At 44.2% G+C, this 22,837-nt stretch overlaps 1 protein-coding gene across 3 annotated transcripts in view; it reads left to right on the top strand.

The window, feature by feature from the left end:
• Positions 1–22,837, top strand: part of botv (exostosin like glycosyltransferase 3) — a 44,231-nt gene that overhangs the window by 8,855 nt on the left and 12,539 nt on the right. The window contains exons 5-11 of one of the 3 annotated variants that reach the window (XR_011514515.1): positions 1,873–2,027; positions 10,726–10,853; positions 11,326–11,470; positions 13,595–13,723; positions 14,091–14,353; positions 16,637–17,058; positions 17,186–22,617. Coding sequence is in view for 1 of the 3 variants with exons in the window: in XM_065438467.2 (XP_065294539.2) it covers positions 1,873–2,027; positions 10,726–10,853; positions 11,326–11,470; positions 13,595–13,723; positions 14,091–14,300 (767 nt within the window). In the remaining 2 variants the exon portion in view is untranslated. Of the gene's footprint in view, positions 1–1,872; positions 2,028–10,725; positions 10,854–11,325; positions 11,471–13,594; positions 13,724–14,090; positions 14,354–16,636; positions 22,686–22,837 lie in introns of those variants that run through there. The other 2 variants (XR_011514516.1, XM_065438467.2) reach the window with 2 other exon arrangements.

Raw genomic sequence — 22,837 nt, 5'->3', positions numbered from 1 at the left:
CTACTGCCACCAGTTGTTATAGGGATGGGGATATTGTGACCTGCAACAGCATCTACTTGGAGCTCGAACCGGATTGGCCATTGGAAAGTAACTGAGCATGTGTTGGTGGGCTACTTGGTTAAGCATGATTACAAAAACGGCGCCGAATAAAACAACACACGAAGAAGGGAAACACGAGACAGCACGTAGGCGCACTAACAACTGAGTGTTTTATTTCCTGACATAGCAATATATAGCTGCTGTCAAAAAACAACAAGAACTAAACAGGGCAGTCATCTGCATCGCACAAGGAAGCGAAGATACAGAATAACAATTCAAGAGTCACTCTCAAGATATGCCAGTTCCTTTGTCGAAAGTGAAACTGAGGCTTCACTGATACATTCAAGACCGCGCTTTTTTATCTCAAGCGCTTCCAATATCTCCCTAGTGAGTTGATGGTCAGCTCTGTACAGAACACTGGTTCTATCGAAATCTGGGATGCACTTGTGCGCCTTACAATGCGCACTTATATGACCGGAGAGCTCGTTTTCCATCTTATATCTATGCTCATGTAATCTGTCATTCAGACATCTGCCCGTTTGGCCTACATATGTTGAACCGCACGACAAGGGGACCGAATAAACTACTTTCTGTACACATCTGACATGTTTCTGCCCATGTTTTTTTGTGCACACCTGTTTGTGCGCAAACAGATGTGCGCAAACACAAACAGGTGTGCGCAAAAAAACATGGGCAGAAACATGTCAGATGTGTACAGAAAGTAGTTTATTCGGTCCCCTTGTCGTGCGGTTCAACATATGTAGGCCAAACGGGCAGATGTCTGAATGACAGATTACATGAGCATAGATATAAGATGGAAAACGAGCTCTCCGGTCATATAAGTGCGCATTGTAAGGCGCACAAGTGCATCCCAGATTTCGATAGAACCAGTGTTCTGTACAGAGCTGACCATCAACTCACTAGGGAGATACTGGAAGCGCTTGAGATAAAAAAGCGCGGTCTTGAATGTATCAGTGAAGCCTCAGTTTCGCTTTCGACAAAGGAACTGGCATATCTTGAGAGTGACTCTTGAATTGTTATTCTGTATCTTCGCTTCCTTGTGCGATGCAGATGACTGCCCTGTTTAGTTCTTGTTGTTTTTTGACAGCAGCTATATATTGCTATGTCAGGAAATAAAACACTCAGTTGTTAGTGCGCCTACGTGCTGTCTCGTGTTTCCCTTCTTCGTGTGTTGTTTTATTCGGCGCCGTTTTTGTAATCATTGGAAAGTGTTTGACAGGGAATATGAGGTGATGTAAAAACAATTAACAGATGTTTAATACATCATTATGGGTGAGCTGTATGCTCAAGACAAAAAAAAAAAAAGAAGACACAGAAACTTTCAGCATGCGTGCACCTGCACACAAGGGTTGGGAAGATGCGACTCCAGATGGTGGATTTCTGGTGCTCTTATACCTTCCACCATCCGGGCAACCTCATTCTCTCTTGCTTCATGGTAGAGGGCCTTGTCAGGACGCTTTGAGTCAACGCACACAGAGGAACCCGGAATGAAACCACTCCTTGGCATAGAGGGGTTGGATGGAGGTCAGGTCGGGTGAACCCACACAAAGGATATGGAAGGAAACCACTCCTTGGTGTAGAGAGGTTGAATGTAGGACAAAGCAGAGTAGGATTTGTACATTCCATGCACAATCCAATTGCACATGCCCGACGGTCAAGTCTTTTCATGTTGACAAGCGTGATGATTAGGCAGGTCGTGTCGCAGGCGTTTGGCATCCGTTCCATTCATTGCCACACAAAGGGAACTGTAACACTGTGTTGTTCCAGGATTTGCATGGCCATGAACTCAAACTTATCCCTGTGTTAATGCAGTGGTGATGCTAACGTATGAGCGAGAGGCAGTGCTGATTGACTCGCTTCAGCGACTGCACAGCCTTCCCCACCTGAACAAAGTCATCGTCGTGTGGAACAGCTTGAAGCCACCATCTTCTGACCTGCGCTGGCCGGATATCGGTGTTCCCATTGAGGCAAGTTTCACTGCTACCTATCCACATTTTCGGTCCATTATTTGTATGTGCTGCATCAGAGTCATTGTGATACCTTGTGAACAGGTCAAATTTTGCATGTGGTAGGCTTGTAGACGTGGGAAATAAAAGATTATTAAAGGGGCCCTGAACCACTTTTTATCAAAGTCGAGAAATGCATTTGAAGTTATATCAGAGTATTCCAGGAATAATTTGGCTCAAAAAGTCCTTTAATGTGTTCAGCAGAAGCAGAGTTATTGGCAATGAAACATGTCCCATTCGCAATGCTTCCGCTCTTTCTTCAATGATTTGCACTGTGAAGGCTATGGCAGAACAGGGTGTGCCCACAATGCTTGGCCTACTGAACATCACCGTGGCGTGCTCTTCAAATTTGATTTTGGATATTTTGGATGTTTATGTAGACGCCACTGTTTATGATTCTGGCGCCTACAACATGCCAAATGTGCCAAACACGGTTGTCCCCAGCGAGCTGCAGTTCGCTCGTCGTGGCACCCTGCGGCAGCCATGGTGTCTGCGCTATGTAGCAGACAGCAGCTCCAAGCAACTACAGTGTTTGCTTTGTGCGCGGCAGGGCTGGAGTGCACGCTCGTGCTCATATGCTCCTGTCTGGCTGTGCTGCGTGGTGCAAACTTTTGTCCTTGACCAGCTTAGTAGCCACATCCAACTTGCGCATTTTGAAGTGCTATCAGTAGCTCATAATGAAGCGAACTCTGCCAAGACATCTAACCAGGCGCGGCCAGGAGGGAAGGTGCGCTGGAAAGTGTGCATGTGGTCTGATCTTAAGTTTCACGTAGTTCCTGGCTAGTTGAGTGTTCAAAACTAGTCGAAATTAGTGAGACCCGATGGCTACAACACCAATAAGCATGATGACCAAAGTTTAATTCCTACGCAGGCGGCCGCGGCTGAGCTCGAGCAGACGCTAGTCCGCTTCTTCCAGAAGTATGTACAATTATTATCAAAATTTGAAAGCGCATTTTCGCATACTTCAGCCTGTTTATTAAACTGCATCAATAAATACCATATTTACTCTAATATAATGCGAATTATTTTTTTTCGATAAAACAGGTCCAAAAATAGCCTGCGCATTAGAGTCGAGTACGACCCTAAATCTGCGTTACCGTATTGCCATCGGCATTACAAAATGGCTGCCTCGCAAGCGCTTCGAGCCGTACTGCTGTAGCCTTCTCCGTGTGCTTAGGCAGTGCCTCTTTGTGTGCTTAGGCAGCACACACAGAGTGCCTGTTTCTGTGCCTGTTGCATCAACGCCCATTTCCATTGGTGTCCCATCATCGCTCTGTTGCTCTGATTGATTGCATGGTGGCACTAAGCTATTACCCTCTCCTCGCGGCGGCGGTTGTGGCATGCTGCAGTCGTGGCTAACCCGCACATTGTTTTTTTATTTATTATTATTATCATCATCACCATCATCATTATTATTATCATCATCATCATCATTATTGTTGTTGTATCCAATTTTTTTATAGTCTTCCATGTTTATGAGCCCTCCATATTACCGCATGAGAGCATCGTGCAGAAAGAAGCGTTCAAAAATATGTCGCATTATCTATGAAGTGCTCTGCTGATGGTGAGAGCCTGAGTTAAGAATAAGTTGAATTCACAGGAATAAGTGAGGTAGCGAAAGAACAATTTAATAATATTGTGACAAGAGACTTGTGTGAAGCAGACATGTATGAACCACTAAAACTCAACAAACATGAACGTGGATCAGTCCAGTGTCAAAAATCGCATACAAGTAACAAATTGCATTATCGTTTAGCCATCAAAGCTTTTTAAGCGCTTTAAGTAGCCTGGCTACTGCTTTCTTGTCAGAGAAGTCAACGGCATAGATTGTGAAAAGCGGCTTCATGAATCTCTTACGTACAAGTTCTATTAGTCTGTGCCTGTGGCTTTTGCCACAACGGTCGCAAAACAGTACCGGCAAGGCTACAATAACGTCAGCACTGTACATTAAACATGTTTCCAAGGGCTTCTTCAGGATACAATCTGAAAGCATTGTGTCCACAAACCTCTTCAGGGCATGCAGAGCTCGCACCAGCTTTTGAGTGGGATAGCACAGACCTCCTCTGTCCCGGCATGCGATAAAACCGTCCGTCGCACTAGAACTGCTCCCTCGTGCTTTTGCGACCAGCAACATGCAGCGCTCGCTCACCAACGCGGGATATGTATCTTACAACAAGGGAATCACTGCAATGTCTGGCGTTGGAAGAAAAGGTTTTGATGAGATACGCAGTTCACGCAGTGTCTGCTGTGCTAGTTTCACTACTGTGGGCGTATTTTTTTGTTGATGTGCTGTCTCTCTTGCTGCTCCTAGTAATGTTGCATGAGGAAAAGAATGAGCTTGAAGTTTGTGCGTGACTGGTGTGCAAAGCAGCGACTACTCCCGTCTTCAGCATCTTCTCAAGTCCAGAAACAGTGCTTCTGATGTCCAGCACTGCACCAAAGGGACCCAAAGAATGATTCTATGGGGTCACTTGAAAATTTACACGTCAGTGCAAACTTGAATCCTCTCTCCAATAAAAACCTAATGCACTGATCATTAGACACAGTTGTGAATACCAGGGCGTGGTACGTTTCTTTCGTCAGGAAGTTCTGCGGTTTGCTCCAGCCAGTGAACTCTCGAATCCTCCAGATCAGAGAATTTCTGGGAGTCCGGGTGATCTTGGTGAATATGTTGTTGACAATTTGACATCCATAAGGACAGACCATTTGCATATGTTCTTCATGAACTCCACAGTTGGTCCTACGCTGGCAGACTGCATTGCAAGTGTGTGCTGCATGATCCTTCATGAAGGACAAAGCCGCTGTCACAGCAGATGAAAACAACTGGATGGCAAGCTTCACTCCAATTTTTTCTATATTTGATGGAAAGAGGTGTTTTCTCGTGAGAAAATGGACCGGCTTTAGAATCGAGCCCTTTTGCATCTTGCAGAGATCCTTTATGTAAGTTGAAGAAATTTCGTCATTTTTTCGGAATTCTTTTGCAAGAAACTGTGATCGGATGTTTTTTATAATGTGGCTCTGATCGAATGCCAGGAACAAACTTCGGCTTGGATCGGTGGGACGAGATACTTGGGTTTGCGGTTGCCCATGCAATAATACTTCCATTGCTGTGACTTTTACTTTATAGTTGTCAGTCACAACCCGAACTATTTCATATCCCAGGTCTTTGGTCTTTCTGATGATGTGCTTCATGGTTTCCGCAAGTAGCTCACCAGTGTAGGCCCTCATGAAGAAGTATCCTACTGGGATCCTGAACCTCGCATGCAAGCCACAGAGCAAAAGGCACAAGAGTGAGTTCGCCAGTTCCTTCCTTTCAGATGCCGACAAAACGTTGTTCGGAGCTTCCATGTTAACCTCTCCTGGGATGACATCTCTTTGCTTGTTGTACTTGAGCCTCTGCTTGATCCGCATTTCATCCATAGAGGCTGCACATTCTATCTTGTTCCATCCCGAGGCATTCCATCTCGGTGCTCGGTGCTCAGCCTTTCTTTCACGTGATCCCTGAAACCTACTTTGCCTGAAGTGCTTCCTAGGTACTTCTGAAGTGTCATTCTACATGGGGTGCGAGGAGCTCTGTCCTCAGTTATTCATACGACTTTGTGGAAAGGTCGCGCAAAATTATGCGCTGCCATATAGTGTTTCGGACCACATTGGTTTTCTTGCCTTGTAGTTCAGCACCTGATCCTTAATTAATCTGGCTTTCATACTGCTGTGGTTTGAGTCTGCGGTGACTTGAAGAAATTGGTTGACATTGCACTCTTCCTTTAGGTGTTGTAGCTCCTTTTTGTAAGCGTCGATAATTGCCTACAGCCTATTATTCCATGCCTTCCAGGTCCTTTCTTCTTCGCACCACTTCTTTTGTTCTAGGAAGGCACTGATGCGTAGCTTCTCCATTCAGCTTGAGTGCCAACTGATCTCAAGGCACCAGCACCTGCCCCATCTACTGACTGCGCATCGGTTGGAAAAATGAAGTTCATGCATTTCCCGCTTGTTGATGCCAAAGGAGCAGTATCAGGCACGTCATCGCTGCAGACTGCAGATACGCTTTCTGATGTGACCTGACCTCTGGGCCATCTGGGCTTAGGCGCTTGAGCAGGCACGTTCACGCAAACTTTGAGCGTGCTGACGACGATGCAGCGCATGAATGCACTTCCTCGGCAGGTGCAGACAGGCTAGCTGGCGTGGCCATTGAAGAATAGCACTTCTTTTCTGTGTAACGCTAGAACTCCTCACCTTAGGCTATTCCTTCTTTATGTAGGACGTATAGTGAGGAAAAACACTGGGGCACTGTACCTTGCTTGAGCATGTGCCTCTTCGTGTCCTGGCGAAAGTCTCTTTACAAAAAATGAAGGCAGCATATGGCTGAATAATTTGTATTCGAACTCAGCTCCCAGTTCATCCTTGTGATAGCTTGCAGCAATTGTTCCCATAGCTCTTTGTCTGCTGGTATGCCTTGAAAGGACACTCCAGGGTATTTCTTTCACTGGCTCGACGTGCAAAACGGTACACAACAGCAGTGCATACTGACGTGTAAAACGTCACAGGAACATCACCATTGCAGCAAACAGATGGACCTTCGTCTACCGCAGCCAGAAACCTATGGGTTAAATGTGTTGTCTGCAAGTTGGCGGAGGCGGGAATTGTGGCCCCGGTGAGACTCATAACAATTTATTTCAACGTTATTTTTTTTATTGCGTGCAGAGATTACTTCCTTTATTGTGATTGCGAAAACACCCAAAAACCTTTGTAGTTCTTGCTTGCAGATGACAAAAGCACTGCGCGAAATGTCCACAAACTGCCAGCGCGGGGGCGGGGGAGAACATCGTCTGCAAGCGGGTAATATGGTGGAGCCGCCAAGCGGCATCTCGGGACAAAATCGAGAGAGTAACAGGAGAGTGCACGGCGGACGCTGCGGCGCTCACGCGGCAGACACATAAAAAAAACAAACAAATGAGGCACTGGCTTAGGTTAGTGCACTGTCCGTCTTCCCGGCTATACCGTTTTCTGCATTTGCTCTATCAGCATGCAAGTGTCGACTGCAAAGACATTCCGAGTTCATCATGATGCCGCAATTACATGGAAAGTGATCACGTGTGCACAGACGGACAGAAATTGGGCTGCATCACTGGCACTCGGAGTTCCCGAAACTTGCATTGCGAGATGGTAAAAACAGGAGAAACTTTCTACTCCGGTGGCTACTATGTATGGCGCGACCGCACGGCCCCTATAGGCACCCTGCAGTGAAGTTTGCCTCTACATGTCACGCCACCTAGCAGTGGTGGTGAGCACTTGTGAGTAGGCCCTCACTGCCATTTCACTATAAACCTGCCTTTTCTATATTCCAATGGATTCACCACGACTTCTTGGCAGCTGCTCCATGAGAAGTGCGAACAAAAAGAACAAGCGCAGATACTGCTGCGTTAAGAATTGTCACAACCGCGAAGAGGATGTCTGCATCAAATTGTACTGCTTCCCTTCAAAACCGGAGGAAGCAACCGGTGGCTGAAGTGGATCGTCGCGGTTCGTGTCGCTTTTCCAAATTGTGTTAAAGGAACTACTAAGATGTAGATGCAAAAAGAAAAAGAATAAGAAAAATAAGAACCAGCAGTGGCATCCGTAAAAACGCACAATAAAGTGACAACTGCATAAAAACACATAACTGATTCCCGCTGTTGTGAATCGGTTTAGATAGTTGTTTGGCTCATCTCGCTCCAAAACAAACATGCAGTGGTTGTTACGTGTCAAATCTAACTTCGTAAGCTCCGTGCTGGAGTTTTGTACGCATTGTGCTTTTTGTGGTGCATTATTAAGCTAACATGCAGCTTTGATCTGTGCCAAGATCAAGACATGACTGCTGGAACTGGGCTCATTTGTGCCTATGTTTTCTCTCGCTTGGAACAACAGAATTAAGGTTGGTTGTATACTGCAGCACACATGGAGTATTCACAAATTAGCATTTCTCTTGCGCACGCTAGCGCACATTTGTTCAGTCTTCATGTTGTTTAGTCTCAGCTGATTGCTCTCTATTATGTTCAGCGGTGACATTCGAGCCCAAACGACAATACCAGAATATGCTCAAGGCACTTTGTCAACATATAAAAACACTTACCTGCGGACTCGCCAAAACCTCAACAATTGTGAGGTGCATGGCACGCTCCAGCTACAAATGAGAGTTGAAAAACATCCATGGCCATATTTTCTCACTTAAGTGGCATAAAATAAGGATTTGTTAACTCACTTTGAGTCCGACGTCGTAAACATGCTTACTTCGTTGTAACAAACACTTTGCGAGCTGCGGTGGTTACTTAGTGGCTATGGTGTTGGGCTGCTAAGCACAAGGTCGCAGGATCAAATCCTGGCCATATGGCAGCTGCATTTCGATAGAGGTGAAATGCAAAAACACATGTGTACTTAGATTTAGGTCCACGTTAAAGGACCCCAGTTGGTCAAATTATTCTGGAGTCCCCCACTACGGTGTGCCTTATAATAAGATCGTGGTTCTGGAACCTAGAACCCCATAGCATTTTACTACAATATCCTTGCTGTTCCTTTGATGCGATATATATAGCTGTAGTCGTAAATTTGACGTTCTTTCTCAAGCGCCGGTGGTCCAAAATGGGGCTCAATGTCTTTGATTGCCTTCAAACTGCAATTTAGAACGACCGCCACATTTCAAACGAGCGCCGCAAAAGCAAGTCTCCGTAGCAGTGGCGGCCTTGGTGTTTTGCAGAACTGACACGGTGGCACTGAAGGCTGAGCCGATCACTGTGCCACCTGACCATTGAAGGTAGCTCATCTTGAAAGTGATCTGCGATGGAGACGCATCTAGGTGTACCTCACACAGGTCAATTCGCTCGCTCCTGCTACCACACTTGCCTACTCCAGCGTTTTGATGAAGAGTTTTCGCGGTCATTGCGTGAGACGTGTTCATGCTTGCTTGTGTGCACGTGACATCATGCTTGTTAATTTAGTTAGTAAGCGAGTGTTTAAAAGTTTATATGGCCGATAAAACTGCTATCTTTACTTTTCTTATAGCTATCTACTAATTTGCTGTCGTAATCGATACTTCGCCTTTTGGGCGAAACTGCTACTGTTTCATTCATCGCAACTTTAGTGCATCGGGAGTAAATCTTTGTTTTTCCAAATGAGAGAAAGATGTATTTCTGTATGAAAGAATGAGGCGAGCGGTACTGTAAAGGACTTTTCCTTTTTTTAGGTCGCGACAAACAGTCGCATGTGAAAATCAAGGGCGGGATTTTTTTTCTTTTTATTTAGTCAAGAAAAATGGGTGTGCGTTACAATCGAGGGTGTGTTAGAATCGAGTAAATTCGGTATACACAGTAACATTAGGAAGAAGTGCTCTGATCCAAACACCCTTCTTGATTGATGTCAGCTGTTGGCCAGTAGCAGCCACTAACACTGTGGGAATCTGCTATATTACGAAATAAAGCATCTTGAAAAGAGTGAGGAGCAGGCTTCTGTTGAAAAGAGAGCATTTGAGAGAATGGTGACTTCATGCTCCACTTGCGAGATCTACATGCCGCGCATGACTCCACAATCTGGCTGAGATGTTTAGAGCAGCATATGCTATCCGAAGACTGTTTTTTCACCAAGCCTGAGGGGTGGTTTAAGGCCCCTTTAAGCTCTAGGTTGGCGAAATTTGAAGAAACGTAATGAAAGTTACAGAGTAAAGTAGCAATGTTTCAACTCTGATTTCAGTGTTATGTAAAATAAGCTCTGCAACTTTGTTATTTGGTCTCTAGTGGACACTTACAAATTGCACAGTGTACCATGCATGGCAACTTCATCATTGGCTCTATGCTCTTGTGTAGCAATTTTGAAAGCAAATATGCTCGTTGCTAAGTCATAAGTAGGCACTGCGTTCACAGCACGCACTGACTATGTAATGGTTAACTGCCACTTACTGCAGCCGTGCCTTTGTATGTTTGGAGGCAGCAGACGACACACTTCATGTTATTGCCACCTGTTGTAATATATCCCTGTAAACCTGGTTGTAAATCATGTTCTGATAGCAACTCTTAGCATTTCTGCAACATATTTAGCACAGGAAATTGTGGAAACGGGACCTAATATACACAGTGAGGTCTTGCAGCTTGACAGTGTATCAGAGAGGGAGTAGTGCCAACATATCCTGTCGAATGTTATGCATGGGTTTCTTATCTTCTAAGGTGGCTTGCACGAAGCATTTAACTCTCAGGAAAATTTGTCTGGGGCATCAAAGACATTTTAAGAGGAAGTAGAAAAAAATGTGTACATTTAATCGTAGAGACAGGGCAACAGTTATGAAAGCGTGACCTGTGTGAGGTTTGCCACAATCAACAAGAGATTGATTTTTGATAAATGGGGTTACACTGGTTGTTGACTTCTCTCTCATACCGGTGTACAATAACTGTCATGCTCACTTGTCACTGTTTGAAGCACAGGACTACATAAAGGCGGTTGTGACTACAGATAGGAAAATTCTTATAGAGAATGCTGTGTGCCATTTTCCGTGTAACTGCTGTGGGATTGGGGACCCTGGACAGTTATGTTTCTGTGGCACTAAATCAAAAGATGAACCATGAACACCAGTTGTCCGTCTTGCTCATTGTGTGCCCCCGCTGTATCCTCATACTTTTCCTTTCTGCCTTTATGCCAGGTGGTACGCGCAAAGAAGAACAGCCTCAACAATCGCTTCCTGCCATTTTCCTCTATCGAGACGGAAGCCGTGCTCTCTGTTGATGATGACACACATCTCCGTCATGATGAAATAGTGTTTGGGTTCAGGTGTGTGCAGTTGCTGAGTTTGCAGTGACCTTTTATTGTTTCACTCTTTCCCATTGAATAATTTAAAGACGTCACAGCCAGCATCATAACCTTTACACTAGAACACATCAACCGCATTTTTCTGGTTCATGTGCTTTCTGCGTTTATATGGTCACGCCAAGAAACATTAAATGTACTGTACATCATACAATTGACATCATCATCATACAGTGTACATCATACAATTTAGATTGTAAGCTTTCCCGAGTGGCAATTTGTTTTTAAACTTCTATTTAACTTTTTTTTTGTATCGTACAATGAGCTTAATTTAGTCCGATGCTGGATACATCAGTATTTGTGGCCGTATCATGTTTATGTGATTGCAGCGATGCTGCAGCTGTTCCTTGATGTTGAAACCACTGAAGGAGTGTTCATAGTGACAGTAGTGAGGTCCGTACAGCCGCTGAGATGAGTTCTGCTACTTTTGGGACAGGGTTTGGCGTGAAGCCAGAGACCGCATTGTGGGCTTTCCGGGTCGCTACCATGCATGGGACATCAACCACAAATCATGGTACTACAACAGCAATTACTCCTGCGAGCTGTCCATGGTGCTCATGGGGGCTGCTTTCTTCCACAAGGTATGCATGGCAAATTAATTCTGTGGAAATTCACGAGGTGTAGGAAGTTTCATGAACGAGTTTCAGGGATTGAACCTGGGACCAACACCTTTCCATGGCATTCACCTTACCATCTCTGGTGGCGAGGAGGCTAGCAGACATTTTTCTCTTCATTTGTGACTGTTCCTGAGAAACCCATATGGGTTTCCTTTGTAGCTTTTATGCTACTGATCAATGGATGAAACATTTTTTCCCTTTATTAAACATTCTCCACTTTGAAGATTTACATTAAACTGATTTGCCATTTTCGCTGTGCTTGCACTTCGAGTTACGAGAATTAATTCAGCCCTGTTGTGCTATCTGCTAGCCTTCTGGTTAGTTCAAATGGTAGAGTGGCCGTTCCAGAAAGGCGTTGGTCCTGGATTCACACCAAGACTAGGACAAATTTTTCTTTAATTGTGAAGCTCTCCCTCAGAGAAACCAATATGAATTTCCTTTCTAGCTTTGTGGTACTTTCAGAAGGATGACAATTTTTGCCTTTTCTAAAGATAACTTTTCGTGCCTGTATCACTTGGTGTTTTGTGTGATGATTCGTTATCTGATGAGTTTGATGTTTCATTAAAACAGTAACTAGATTAGCTCTGAGGCACACAAGAGCTTCTGTAAATGAAATTCTGATGATATGCATTGCACAGCTCTTTGTTTCGCTCATATTTTGGTAGTTAAGGAATAGTATACGCTTTGTTCATCCTGGAAAAGATGCAGGATATTCCTGTGAATTGAAAAAAGCTGCAGAAAGCTACCCTATCCAGGAACACGCCCTCACAGTTGATAGCACTGCCAAGCGGTGCAATTTCCGAAATCTGGATAATACATGGTTTCTTTTTCTTGCCGTGACCGTTAGCTTCAATGGGACCATGTCTTTATGGATTCTCTTTGCATTCTTCGAGGTTCATTTTCATCTTATGCTTGTATCACAATGTTTCTATACAATGATCACATGCTTGACATTAAGATCAAGTTCAATTTATTATCCAAGCTTGAGTGCTTTAAGTAAATAAAGACTGCTTAGGACAGGGCTGTACAACATACAGCCTGCGGACTGTATGCAGATTTTTATTGCCGAGCCCACAGTCAAGTTTAGACTTCTAGTGTGTGCTGGTGTTGCAAATGGAGCATGTTCATACAATGGTAAAAAGAAAATTTTTTTTGGCAAACATAATGTATGATTTTGGGAGCCTATAAGAAAGGTGCAGGACAACTGAACGTATTCATCAAGCTACCAACACTAAGACTGCATTAATTCACATAGTGTTCCTGACTAACTCGGACATGCACTTTCGCAATATCTTTTGAATGAATCGCACAAAACAAACTGCCTTTCTGCAGGCAAAAGGTGCCGCATTTCCCACTGAAGCGCAACCCGTGTGGCTACCGAGAAAGTTAGTTTTAACCCTTGCTGGTTTTAAGTTGTGCAGCCCTGGTTTAGTATATGTATGTCTCAGTACTGAGAATGTGTAGAATGAAGTCCTTAGTTATAAGTGAAGGGCATGAGCGCAGAAAGCAATGAAAAAAATGTTGCCTTTAATAAAGCAAATTTGGTCTTCTTTTCTCTTTATGTTTGTAGCGAGCAATAAGGCGCCAGACAGAAATAAGCAACTTAAATGCATACAAGATTCATAGCGGCCCTTTAAGCATTCTTAAAAACCTTGAATATCAAAATCCCATATTTACGTAGTTTTGAAGGTCCACTAGGATGGCGCCAGTTTATGGTATGTTGCCAGTTCATGCAAATGCAATGGCCTGTAGCTGCATTCACACAGATATGTAAGGCTTACATTAGTTATCTGCTCTACTATGCTGGGCAATTTGTACATGTCACAGTTCGCAATTGTGTGTGATATATACAGTGCTTGTATGGTGAGGCTGTGTGTTTAATACAAAACGTAGGAGCACAGTTTATGTCATGCCCACGCACAACGATGACCCGTCGTTTCTCTGGCAAATCAGTTGAGCTCATTGTTCGAACACTGTGCAGTGCAACACATAACGATTCACGCGAGTTCGAGTGAAATGTGAGTGTGCTTGTGCATTCCTGTGCAACGGTGTTTCCGTAGAGTTTCTCTCCTGTTTGTACGTGCGCAGTACTACTCGTACGTGTACACCTACGTGATGCCCCAAGCCATCCGGGACAAGGTGGACGAGTACATGAACTGCGAGGATATCGCCATGAACTTCCTAGTCTCACACATCACCCGGAAACCACCCCTCAAGGTAGGACTGCTCACTTGATTTTCGTTGCCAAGGAATGGCGATCGGCTGTTTAAGTGGCGCATAGTAACAGACACGCAGGGATCATTCACGCACAACTTGCTTTGCAGCAACATGGAAATTGCGCTGTGTCGGCACAGCTTTGTGCACAGTTGCATTGTTGAAAAGGAGGGGAAGTGTTGAGGTCATGGAACTGTCAGCAACTGACTGCAACTAACTTTTCTTAAAAACCATTCGAAAACTTCTTGTTTTTCAAATGTCACCTCAGAATGTTTCTGAGGTGATGCCCATTGATACCAGATGATATCCCACACCCTCCTTAAAAGGTGTGCAGTTTCTTAAAATTGTTTCTTTTCACCCTCTGTACTAGGTCACAACACGGTGGACGTTTCGGTGCCCGGGTTGCACGGTGTCGCTGTCAGCCGACGACTCGCACTTCCACGAGCGAGACACCTGCCTCAACTTCTTTGTCAAGGTGTATGGCTATATGCCTCTGCTGTACACCCAGTTCAGGCTTGACTCCATTCTGTTCAAGACCCGCATACCACACGACCGACAAAAGTGTTTCAAGTTCATCTGAGGTTCGCTCATCAGTCATCTGTGCACACGGGTATTTACTGCAGCTGATAGCAGGTAACTTACTGTTGGATCTTGTACTCTTACATTTAATGACCTAGCTAGTTGGCTGCTTGAAGGGAGGTGGGAGTACAATGTGATGTTTTGAGGCAGAATACATGTCAGACAAAGTGAACAGGTTGTGTTTATATAAAGTGTGAGCCTTCTATTAAATCACAACAAGTGTTTGTGTCGCCAGACTCGGTTGTATACACCCAGAAAATTTCATTTTTACCTACTGCGTTGAACTGTCTAGATTGACTTTGTTTTTGCCCATAGTGTCCTTCTAAGCCACAGTATGCCCACTTTTACATGCATTGGATATCACAGCAACCACTTGCTTGAGCATCGCTTAAAGATTGTGCATCCACTGTGAAAGACTATTTATGCAAACTCAAGGGTCTGCAGGCGTCACTGCGTTTACATGATTGTAAGTGGATCTATATTTAATTGAAAATATGAAACGGAGTGTTGACTTACAATCGAAACCAAAGCATGGCACTGCCAATAAAGGTGAGGCAAATGAAGTATTAGGGATACTATGGCATGTTTACAATTTTGTGCTTGCTCTATGAGTCTACTCATAGTATTCGCCTATTCTGCATAAAAGCCGACCAATGTCAGCCAATGTCACTTGGCGCCAGGAGGCGCCGACGTCGAAAATCTGTTGGAAACTTGTTCCTTGTGATTAGGGCTCTATTCGGCCACCGCTGATGATTGGTGCTCAAGCCAAAGGTGCCACCTGAAAGTCAGCATAGTTAAAATGCAAAGTGTGACCACTTGCTCACAAGGCAGCCATTGCAGTTGCTCACAGTGCTGCATACTTGGTGCATACATGATTTGAAAGTTATAACAGCGCAAACACATGCAACCACAAAGGAACAAGGACAGAAAAGACACCAACGCTTGTGTCTCGTCCTTGTTCCTTTGTCATTGCATGTGTTTGCGCTGTTATAATTTTGAAATCAAACTGTGGTAGCAGATTGTTGGGGCGCTGCTGGAGATATTTATACCATGCAGGACTCTGTGATTTTTACCAGGTGTAATGATGCACTAGCTGTCATAGTCAATGCTTTTCACATTCGATAAAACTGTATTTCTTTCTCCTTTTCTTTTCTTTAACCAAGCATAGCACTGCAGTAATGAGTAAAGTACAGTGGAACCTTGTTCGTACGATCCCATTTCATATCATTTCCCAGTATGAACGTTCATGATCGAGAATGCAGAAAATGAACTAATGCAGTTACGTCTTTTTTACTGGCTAATGTGTTCCTGGAAAAGATTATCTTTAGGCACCAACATTGATACGTTTCGTATGATCGTATGATACATTTCCCAGCTGCTAGATCCCATGTGAAGAAGAAAAGGCGCTAAGCAGCGCACATTCGAAAGCACTAGGTGCCTGCCATGGCAGCTTCCCTGCAGTACTTGCTTGCCCATGCCTCATGAAAATGCCGGCATCCACTCAGTTTCCTCTTCTGGCATCACCGAATGTCACCTTGAAATCTCCTCCCTGGTCGTTGCACGTCTCATTCCCAGCTATCATTGCCAACCCTACTGCGATAAGCACTTCCTCTTGTCTGTTTCACAGTGCATGAAGCTTAGTGCCGTTGGAGGCGTACTACACACTTTTAATATACGATTACCAAATGTGCTGTCATTCTTTGCTTCAGGTGGCGTGATGTGATTGCCATGTTTTGCTCTGGCGGCAACATATTTCGGCATTGCCTACCAGCTCGATTGCGCTTCTGTTCCCCAATGCCGTCTTAAAATGCTATGAAATCAGAAAGCAACAAAGCATGTCTAGGGTTGCTTGGGTCCCACCAGCCTGATACGCATTGGCGTCTTGGGCCGCAACAATTCTCACCAACTGGGCAAGTCAGAACTTCCAGCCAAAATGGCTCACTGAAGGAAGCTGCGGACGCAGGCCAAATTCTTGGAGCACCAATGTAAACTTGCAATAATGACAGTGCAACAATAATCAAAGCAGCAATAATGACAATGCACGTCTCGGGCCGCTCGAGCCCCACCAAGCTTGGTGCGCGTCGGCATTTTGTGCTGCACCGATTCACGCAACACTTTGCAATACATAAATGTCAACTACAGTTGAGTCTACCAAATGTTTCAGTGACTTCGGATAGTAGGTTTTCCCAGTCATAGTAAGTGTTTTCTCACATTTTTTTTTCCGAGATGTATGAACTAGATTATACTGTATTGTTTTTATGACACCTGCAGTCCAGGAAGCTCAAGGTTATAGGACCCTTAATTATTCTAATGTGTTTTGATTTGATTTCATTGCAGATGCAGACTTGCCACTTAGACAAGGACATAGACGACGGGCAGCGCCGGCCCCAAGACAGCGGCATTGTTGCTGGCAGTTTCGCTCATAAGTCATGACTGCACCAGCATTTCTGCCCACGACTCACTTCTGAAACCATTCTGTTTTACTGGGAACTGTGAGCGACCTTTGCAAATTTCCACGATGATACCGTATAGACTCGTGTGAGGGCCTCACCCCCAACTTGGCAGCCCAAAATTTGGAAAAAAATAATTCCACCGGAGAAGCAATTGCGTTCGGTGCCCCTATGCCATGCGCTGCACACTTTCGCGTGCCCCTACTAGACGGCGAGAGCTGCGCGTTGACCTCTGATGCAGTGGTACATTCGTCGGGGATCCAGGGTGTCCAGTAGTCACCAGCTGCACCCGCACCATATTAACCAAAGGTTTGGTCTCGCGTAAGGGCCGCACTTCGTCATTAAAATAAAGTGCGGCCCTTATACAAGTCTATATGGTAATCCTGTGGCCTGAAAAGCCCCCACCCCGCCCCCCTCCCCCATTCATGCCTCCCAGGAGTGTTTTGCTGCCTTGCCTGTGCACCACAACCAGCGGCCTCCTTTTCCACTCCAGGATTGATTGACACCTACGTGGTCCTCCTCCTTGTCTCCAGGTGGCGCTGGCACCAACAGCATCAGTCACCACACTCCAGCCATGGTCAGATAACAATGTCTAGAGTAGCCCTACATTTATGAGCCAGTCGAATCTTGTTATAACGGTGTCGCTTCCGACATGAAAGTACCTTTGTTATATCTGATGTATGTTATAAGCAATACGCACTGATATAGGCAGGGAACATGAGCAGATTTTAGATTTACTCTGTTATATCTGATAATTTGCTATAGTATATGTGTTCATTATGTCAAGGTTCAGCTGCATGCTAAATGTGACGCCTTACAAAACGTGCCACAGAAGAAGAAATGGTACAGCAACAGGTGAATCGCACCGAGGCAGACCAGCTAGCGCTACTACAGACCAAGCAAAGCGAGACGGCAGAGGTTTGCCATCGTGTAATTGGCGTTGTTTCCTTGAGTGCAGATAATCGCCCAAGACCACTTTCCAAGATCTTGGATATCAGTCAATGAAGCCTCGGAGAAATGTCTACCAATATATATTTCTTTTGGCCTTTGGTACTGGGGGTTCCCTCTGAAGCATGCCATTATCAGAAAGACATTACTACTGCTCTAGCTGCAGGCGCCCGTTGCACACTGAGTGCGAAAGACACTTTCTACGGAGCCTACATTAGAAATGATGCAAAATGTGAATGCACCATTCCAAAAAAGTTAAAGAAAGACACTTCTTAAAATACAGTCAAACCTTGATTTAACAAATGTATTAATTCTCCCAGGACACTTCTGTGGAAGATTGCATTTTGCACTTATTCATTTAGTAGACTGATATTGCATTGTAGTTTGAATCATGAAACCTTCCCACTTTGCGAGTGTGCTTTGGCAGCTTTTACACGAAGAAGCACAATGCATAAGCAATGAACAAACATCATGCTATTTGCTGGTGTAGCACGTTGTTGGTCTTCATGCAGCTACTCGTGTCATGGTGGAGTGTGAAAACTGTCCAGGAATGTGAAAGCAGAATGTGTGCAAGTTATTGTAAACTGATAGTCGCAGCCAATTTTATCAATGCCTGGTTGCGCTCTGTTACCCTTATAATGACTATGATATCACGACAGCATAGCAAACATGACATGGTGACCATTTTACAGCGAGTCTGTTAAGAGGACTTCCACAACTGCTTTCGTGTGGCAACACGGTGCGGCAGCGTGCTCGGTATCAAATCTCAAGGAACAGCTAGCAATGCAACCTGCATTGGAGTACAGAATTCTTGCTTTGAAACGTAATTAGTATCTATAATTGTAAAATGAAAGTTACTTTTTGTATACCTCGCTCAAATAGAGAACAACTTCTTTACTCATTTTTTCAGTCAGTAATCCATAATAGTTGTTTCTCATGTCGTATTTACTGGCTCCATGTTAGAAGTCAGCTAGGAGTTTGTACAGCTGTGGTGGTAAGAGCCTATGGTGTGGCCTGCTTGGGAGCCTTGAATCGGCTGTATGACCAAGGGGTTGGTGACAAATCATCACTAAGAACATTCAGCCAACATACTCCTAATATTACTTGAGACGTGAGGCTTGAGAACTTGCTTATGTAAGGCTTTGCTGTCTTTGATGAGTTGCTCAGATTGGCACACATCTACGAAGGTTCTATATGCGTAAACATTTCTATGCCTACACAATGCGGAAACCCATCCGTCCGTCGCATAAGATGATCGCTTTCAAGATAGGCCTCACAGCAGCGAGCGAATTGAATTTCGTGCTGTTTCTCACTTAACGCGAAATAAGCTGCAAGAACACAGTGCATATGAAGCTATCGGCACTCGCTGCGCTGTGTCCCCATGGCAGAACACTTTCAAGATAAGAGGTCCGTAGGGCTGCACCACACGCAGCTGCTTCCAGAGTATGGTTGGTGATGGTTAGATGCGGATGGATAAGGCGCTAAAGAGTGTTAATTGCTTATAATGATCGTTATGCATCAGCACACCTGGCGCAGTAGTTCGCTTGCATCATCAATTCACCTTGTGCCGCCATTTGTTGCAGTTCGTGTCGCCATAGCACTGTCATTTATGCAGTTTAACTTCGATGTAACGGGGGCGGTAAAGTCAGCAATTTGCTTCATTACATCAAAATTTCATTCTATTGAAATTGAACTTTTTATGCAAATAAGTACAGTTGCCGATCGATTTTTCTTACACGAGAAGTGGCCACAGAATTTTCTGAATTATTGGGCAAATGAAAAAAAAAAAGCAAATTTGGATGGAAAAACAATTCATTTTGATAAATTTGGGAGCTGGCAACAAATGATACGCTTTCATACCACGTACATGGACAATATCTTCTCGGCGGTACAAATTAAGCACACAATTAAGCCACGCTTTCGTATGTACTTCGGCCCCGCAGCTGATAGCATCGCCTCCACTGAGACGATGCTATCAGGAAAAGTGCCGGCAGTGGGGAACGACTGCTTTGTCTGCCTCTCGCTCCTGAGGACCGTCAAAACTCGAGATTGCACAACCTCCAATACTAAAAGCGCAGTAAGACAGCTTGCATGGTGCCATGCCATCTTGGCACGCCCACTCTTTGCGCAAACGGCAGATTACTTCTAAAGCATGGTGCACGGCTGCGTTTGCACTCAGCCGCACTTACAGCCATGCATAACCACAGCCGAGACGTGCGCCAACTTACCCCAACTCCGCCCCCTCATTTGTGCTTGATAACGTTGCCACGGGCTTGCTCCCCTCCCCCTCTTTCCCTTTGCTCTTGCGGGAAGGTGGCACTCATGACACCACCATCTTGTCTCACCCTGGTACACTTTCACTTGCACCTAAAGCACGCAGTTTGTGGGGCACGATAGGATCTTATCGCACTTGGACTTTATACGGAACATGATGCGGCTCCACTTTGGCGGTCACTCTCGTCGCGCGGCATGCAATTTGAGAAGTGTGTTTGCAAACAGCTGCTTGTAATTAAATCATTTGACCATCTGCGTCCGCGGAAGCTTCCATTTATTGTCTCGGCATTCCTTTGTGGCAGCAGTGAAATTACATTATATTGAAATTGCGTACAAACGCACTTCGTTTTTGAAGTTCTAAATACATGGTGTTCTATTAACAAGAGGTTATGAAAAGTTAAATACTTTGTTATATTGGGAATTTCATTATATTGAAGCTCGTTAAATTGAGGTTTAACTGTACTGGTCGTATCAAGTTTCATAACATTGATAACGACACTGGGTTGCGTGGAGATAAGCTTGTGCCACAGTGCTCATGAATAATTAGACAACTCCCAGAGGAGTTTCTGCATTAATTGTTTTGTTAGTGATTCACGCACACCAGTATTGGCAGTGACACTCTTGTGCTGGCTAAGATGGCTTCACTGCTCAGTCTGTTTTAGTGACAAAGAAAAAAAGTCTGCTGTAAACACTTCTTCAGTTAAAGTAGCTGGTGACTGTGCCAAGGCACTTTCAACAGCTTTCATACTGTAAGGTGATGCGAGGTTCACTGCAACCAGGCCAGAAGTTCTTTTACGCTTAGCATTAGCGTGAGAACTCAACTGCAATACGAATGGTAGCCATCTGTGACATATCTGTGAATTAGATAATGGCACATTCGGCTGGTTGCTTTTGAGTGCTTTAGTGTGCTATGGCACAGTGCTTTACAATTGGCTGGTCAAAATGGAGTGCTCAGAACGCATTCTGCACTTTCAGCCCTGAACAGTCTTGAGTGTGGCGCTCTGAAAAAGTGCCATGCTCAGGGCTGCTCACAGCTTCAACATGGGAGCACCATAGAGCTCTGATCACGTAGCTGCTGCAATGTCCGGTGTTGGCGACATGGCTTGTAGTGGCGGGTGCACGCTGGTGCATACCTTGTTGGTCCGTTATGTTTGTTTACAACAGAAGCACTGTTGTGGCCTCCAATTGCTATGGCAAGTGGTTGTACGTTTGACTTGGGCATACTTCCTCTGGCTTTAATCTAGAGCGGGCTTGGCATCATTCAGATCCAAGTTGAAACGTAGTAGGAACCAGTCTAATGTACCACAGGTCAACTGTGACTCCTCGTTTCTGCAGAGATGACATTTTTGGTTAGCAGTGACAATCGGATCCAACATGTGTGTTGAGTGTGCATAACATTTTTATTGCATCATTGCCCAAATTTCTCTTGGAACTCTCATTGAAAGAGGCAGTAAAGGCAAATAATAAGTGAAAGTAAGCTGATAGATGAGTATTTAGAGTTGTCCAGAGCATTATGTTTACCAAGAACAGAGCTTTCATAAGTAAGATAAGAACACAAACATAAGACAGGATTGATGCCTCTACTGTGAAAATATAGCAGTAGTACTGGCTGTCACAATGTCACACTGACTGAAGTCACTGACTGATAATATTATGTTGCATGTCATCATGAAAGAAAAATGCAGCTAACTTTTTAAATTTGTAATTGCCTTTATAAGAATGCACTAATGCTATCTTTTAATACATTTTCATACAACTCAACCGGAAGGAAGCATGGGGCCCCTCTCTGAGGCCTGTGTGTCACATCAGTCAGCAGCATATTGCAGAGCATGTCATGCAAGATTGCTGGTGCAGCTACAAGGGAACCCATTTTTCATGTTCAACTTGAATTGCAAAATAATTGTGTGGCTTTTTCAGTCAGTTTTCTCTGCAACTAAGCCATCCCTTGCCATAAATCAAATGTTTAGGGTTTTCTCAAAGTGTAATTTAACATTATAGATTGATTCAATGTTTGTCATTGGTGCCCTTTAAGCATTGTCATTCAAAACATGCTAAATGACTGAGCTGTCTTTTTTTTTTGCATCTCTAAAAGTAACTAATTTCACTTTGCCAAAGCTTTTGATTGAAGTTTTTGCCTTCAGGAACAACTTGATTAAATCAAGGTTTGACTGTGTCACTGTCAGCATGATTGGTTCACAATGAGTAATTAGAAGAGGACAAGACCAAGAAAAGAAGTAATATATTGTAGCACGACGCAATTCGAGTCAGCTTCATTTTTATGTTACATCATTTACAAGTGCATTGACTTTATTTTGATGCAACAGTAAATGCTCTGCACTTCGGTGAGCCGGGTCATGTTAAACGTTATGTCACAGGCATATGAAATGTGTTGCTGAACATGGTTTAACACGTTTTGTTTCATAATTTTGCGTGAGCATTGTTAAAATTCCTAAGCTGACATTTCGTTGCGACATTTCTTTAGTTGAAAGCGTATGTCTCGGGCTAGGGGGCCGCAAGGTGGTTCTTCGCAAAACTTTGGCGAGCACTATCTCAAGACACTCTGTGTTGTTTTTTTGTTTTTCAATCTTTTGTATAGCACCAGTACCTGTTGTTCTCATGCCTGCCATAAACATGGATGGCACGTCACATTTGCTCCTATTTGACTGCAGCTAGATTTCAGACCAAAGTGGATCTAAGCAAGTTGCAAGTTTGAAGTAAGTTTTTATTCACTAATTCATAAGAATTGTGTGCGTGTGTTGTCGCATTGGAATCAAATAGCTGTCAATCTCTGTAATTGCTACAAAGTTGTTTTGTAGGAAGAGGATGTGGACTTGTCAAGGCCCTTCTGTTGATTCATTCTCTTAAT

Source organism: Dermacentor albipictus, chromosome 5 (genome assembly GCF_038994185.2).
Source record: "Dermacentor albipictus isolate Rhodes 1998 colony chromosome 5, USDA_Dalb.pri_finalv2, whole genome shotgun sequence".
NCBI classification, from domain to species: Eukaryota; Metazoa; Arthropoda; class Arachnida; order Ixodida; family Ixodidae; genus Dermacentor; species Dermacentor albipictus.
Note: the sequence above shows the minus strand (reverse complement) of the source record. Positions and strands in the feature narration are given on the sequence as shown.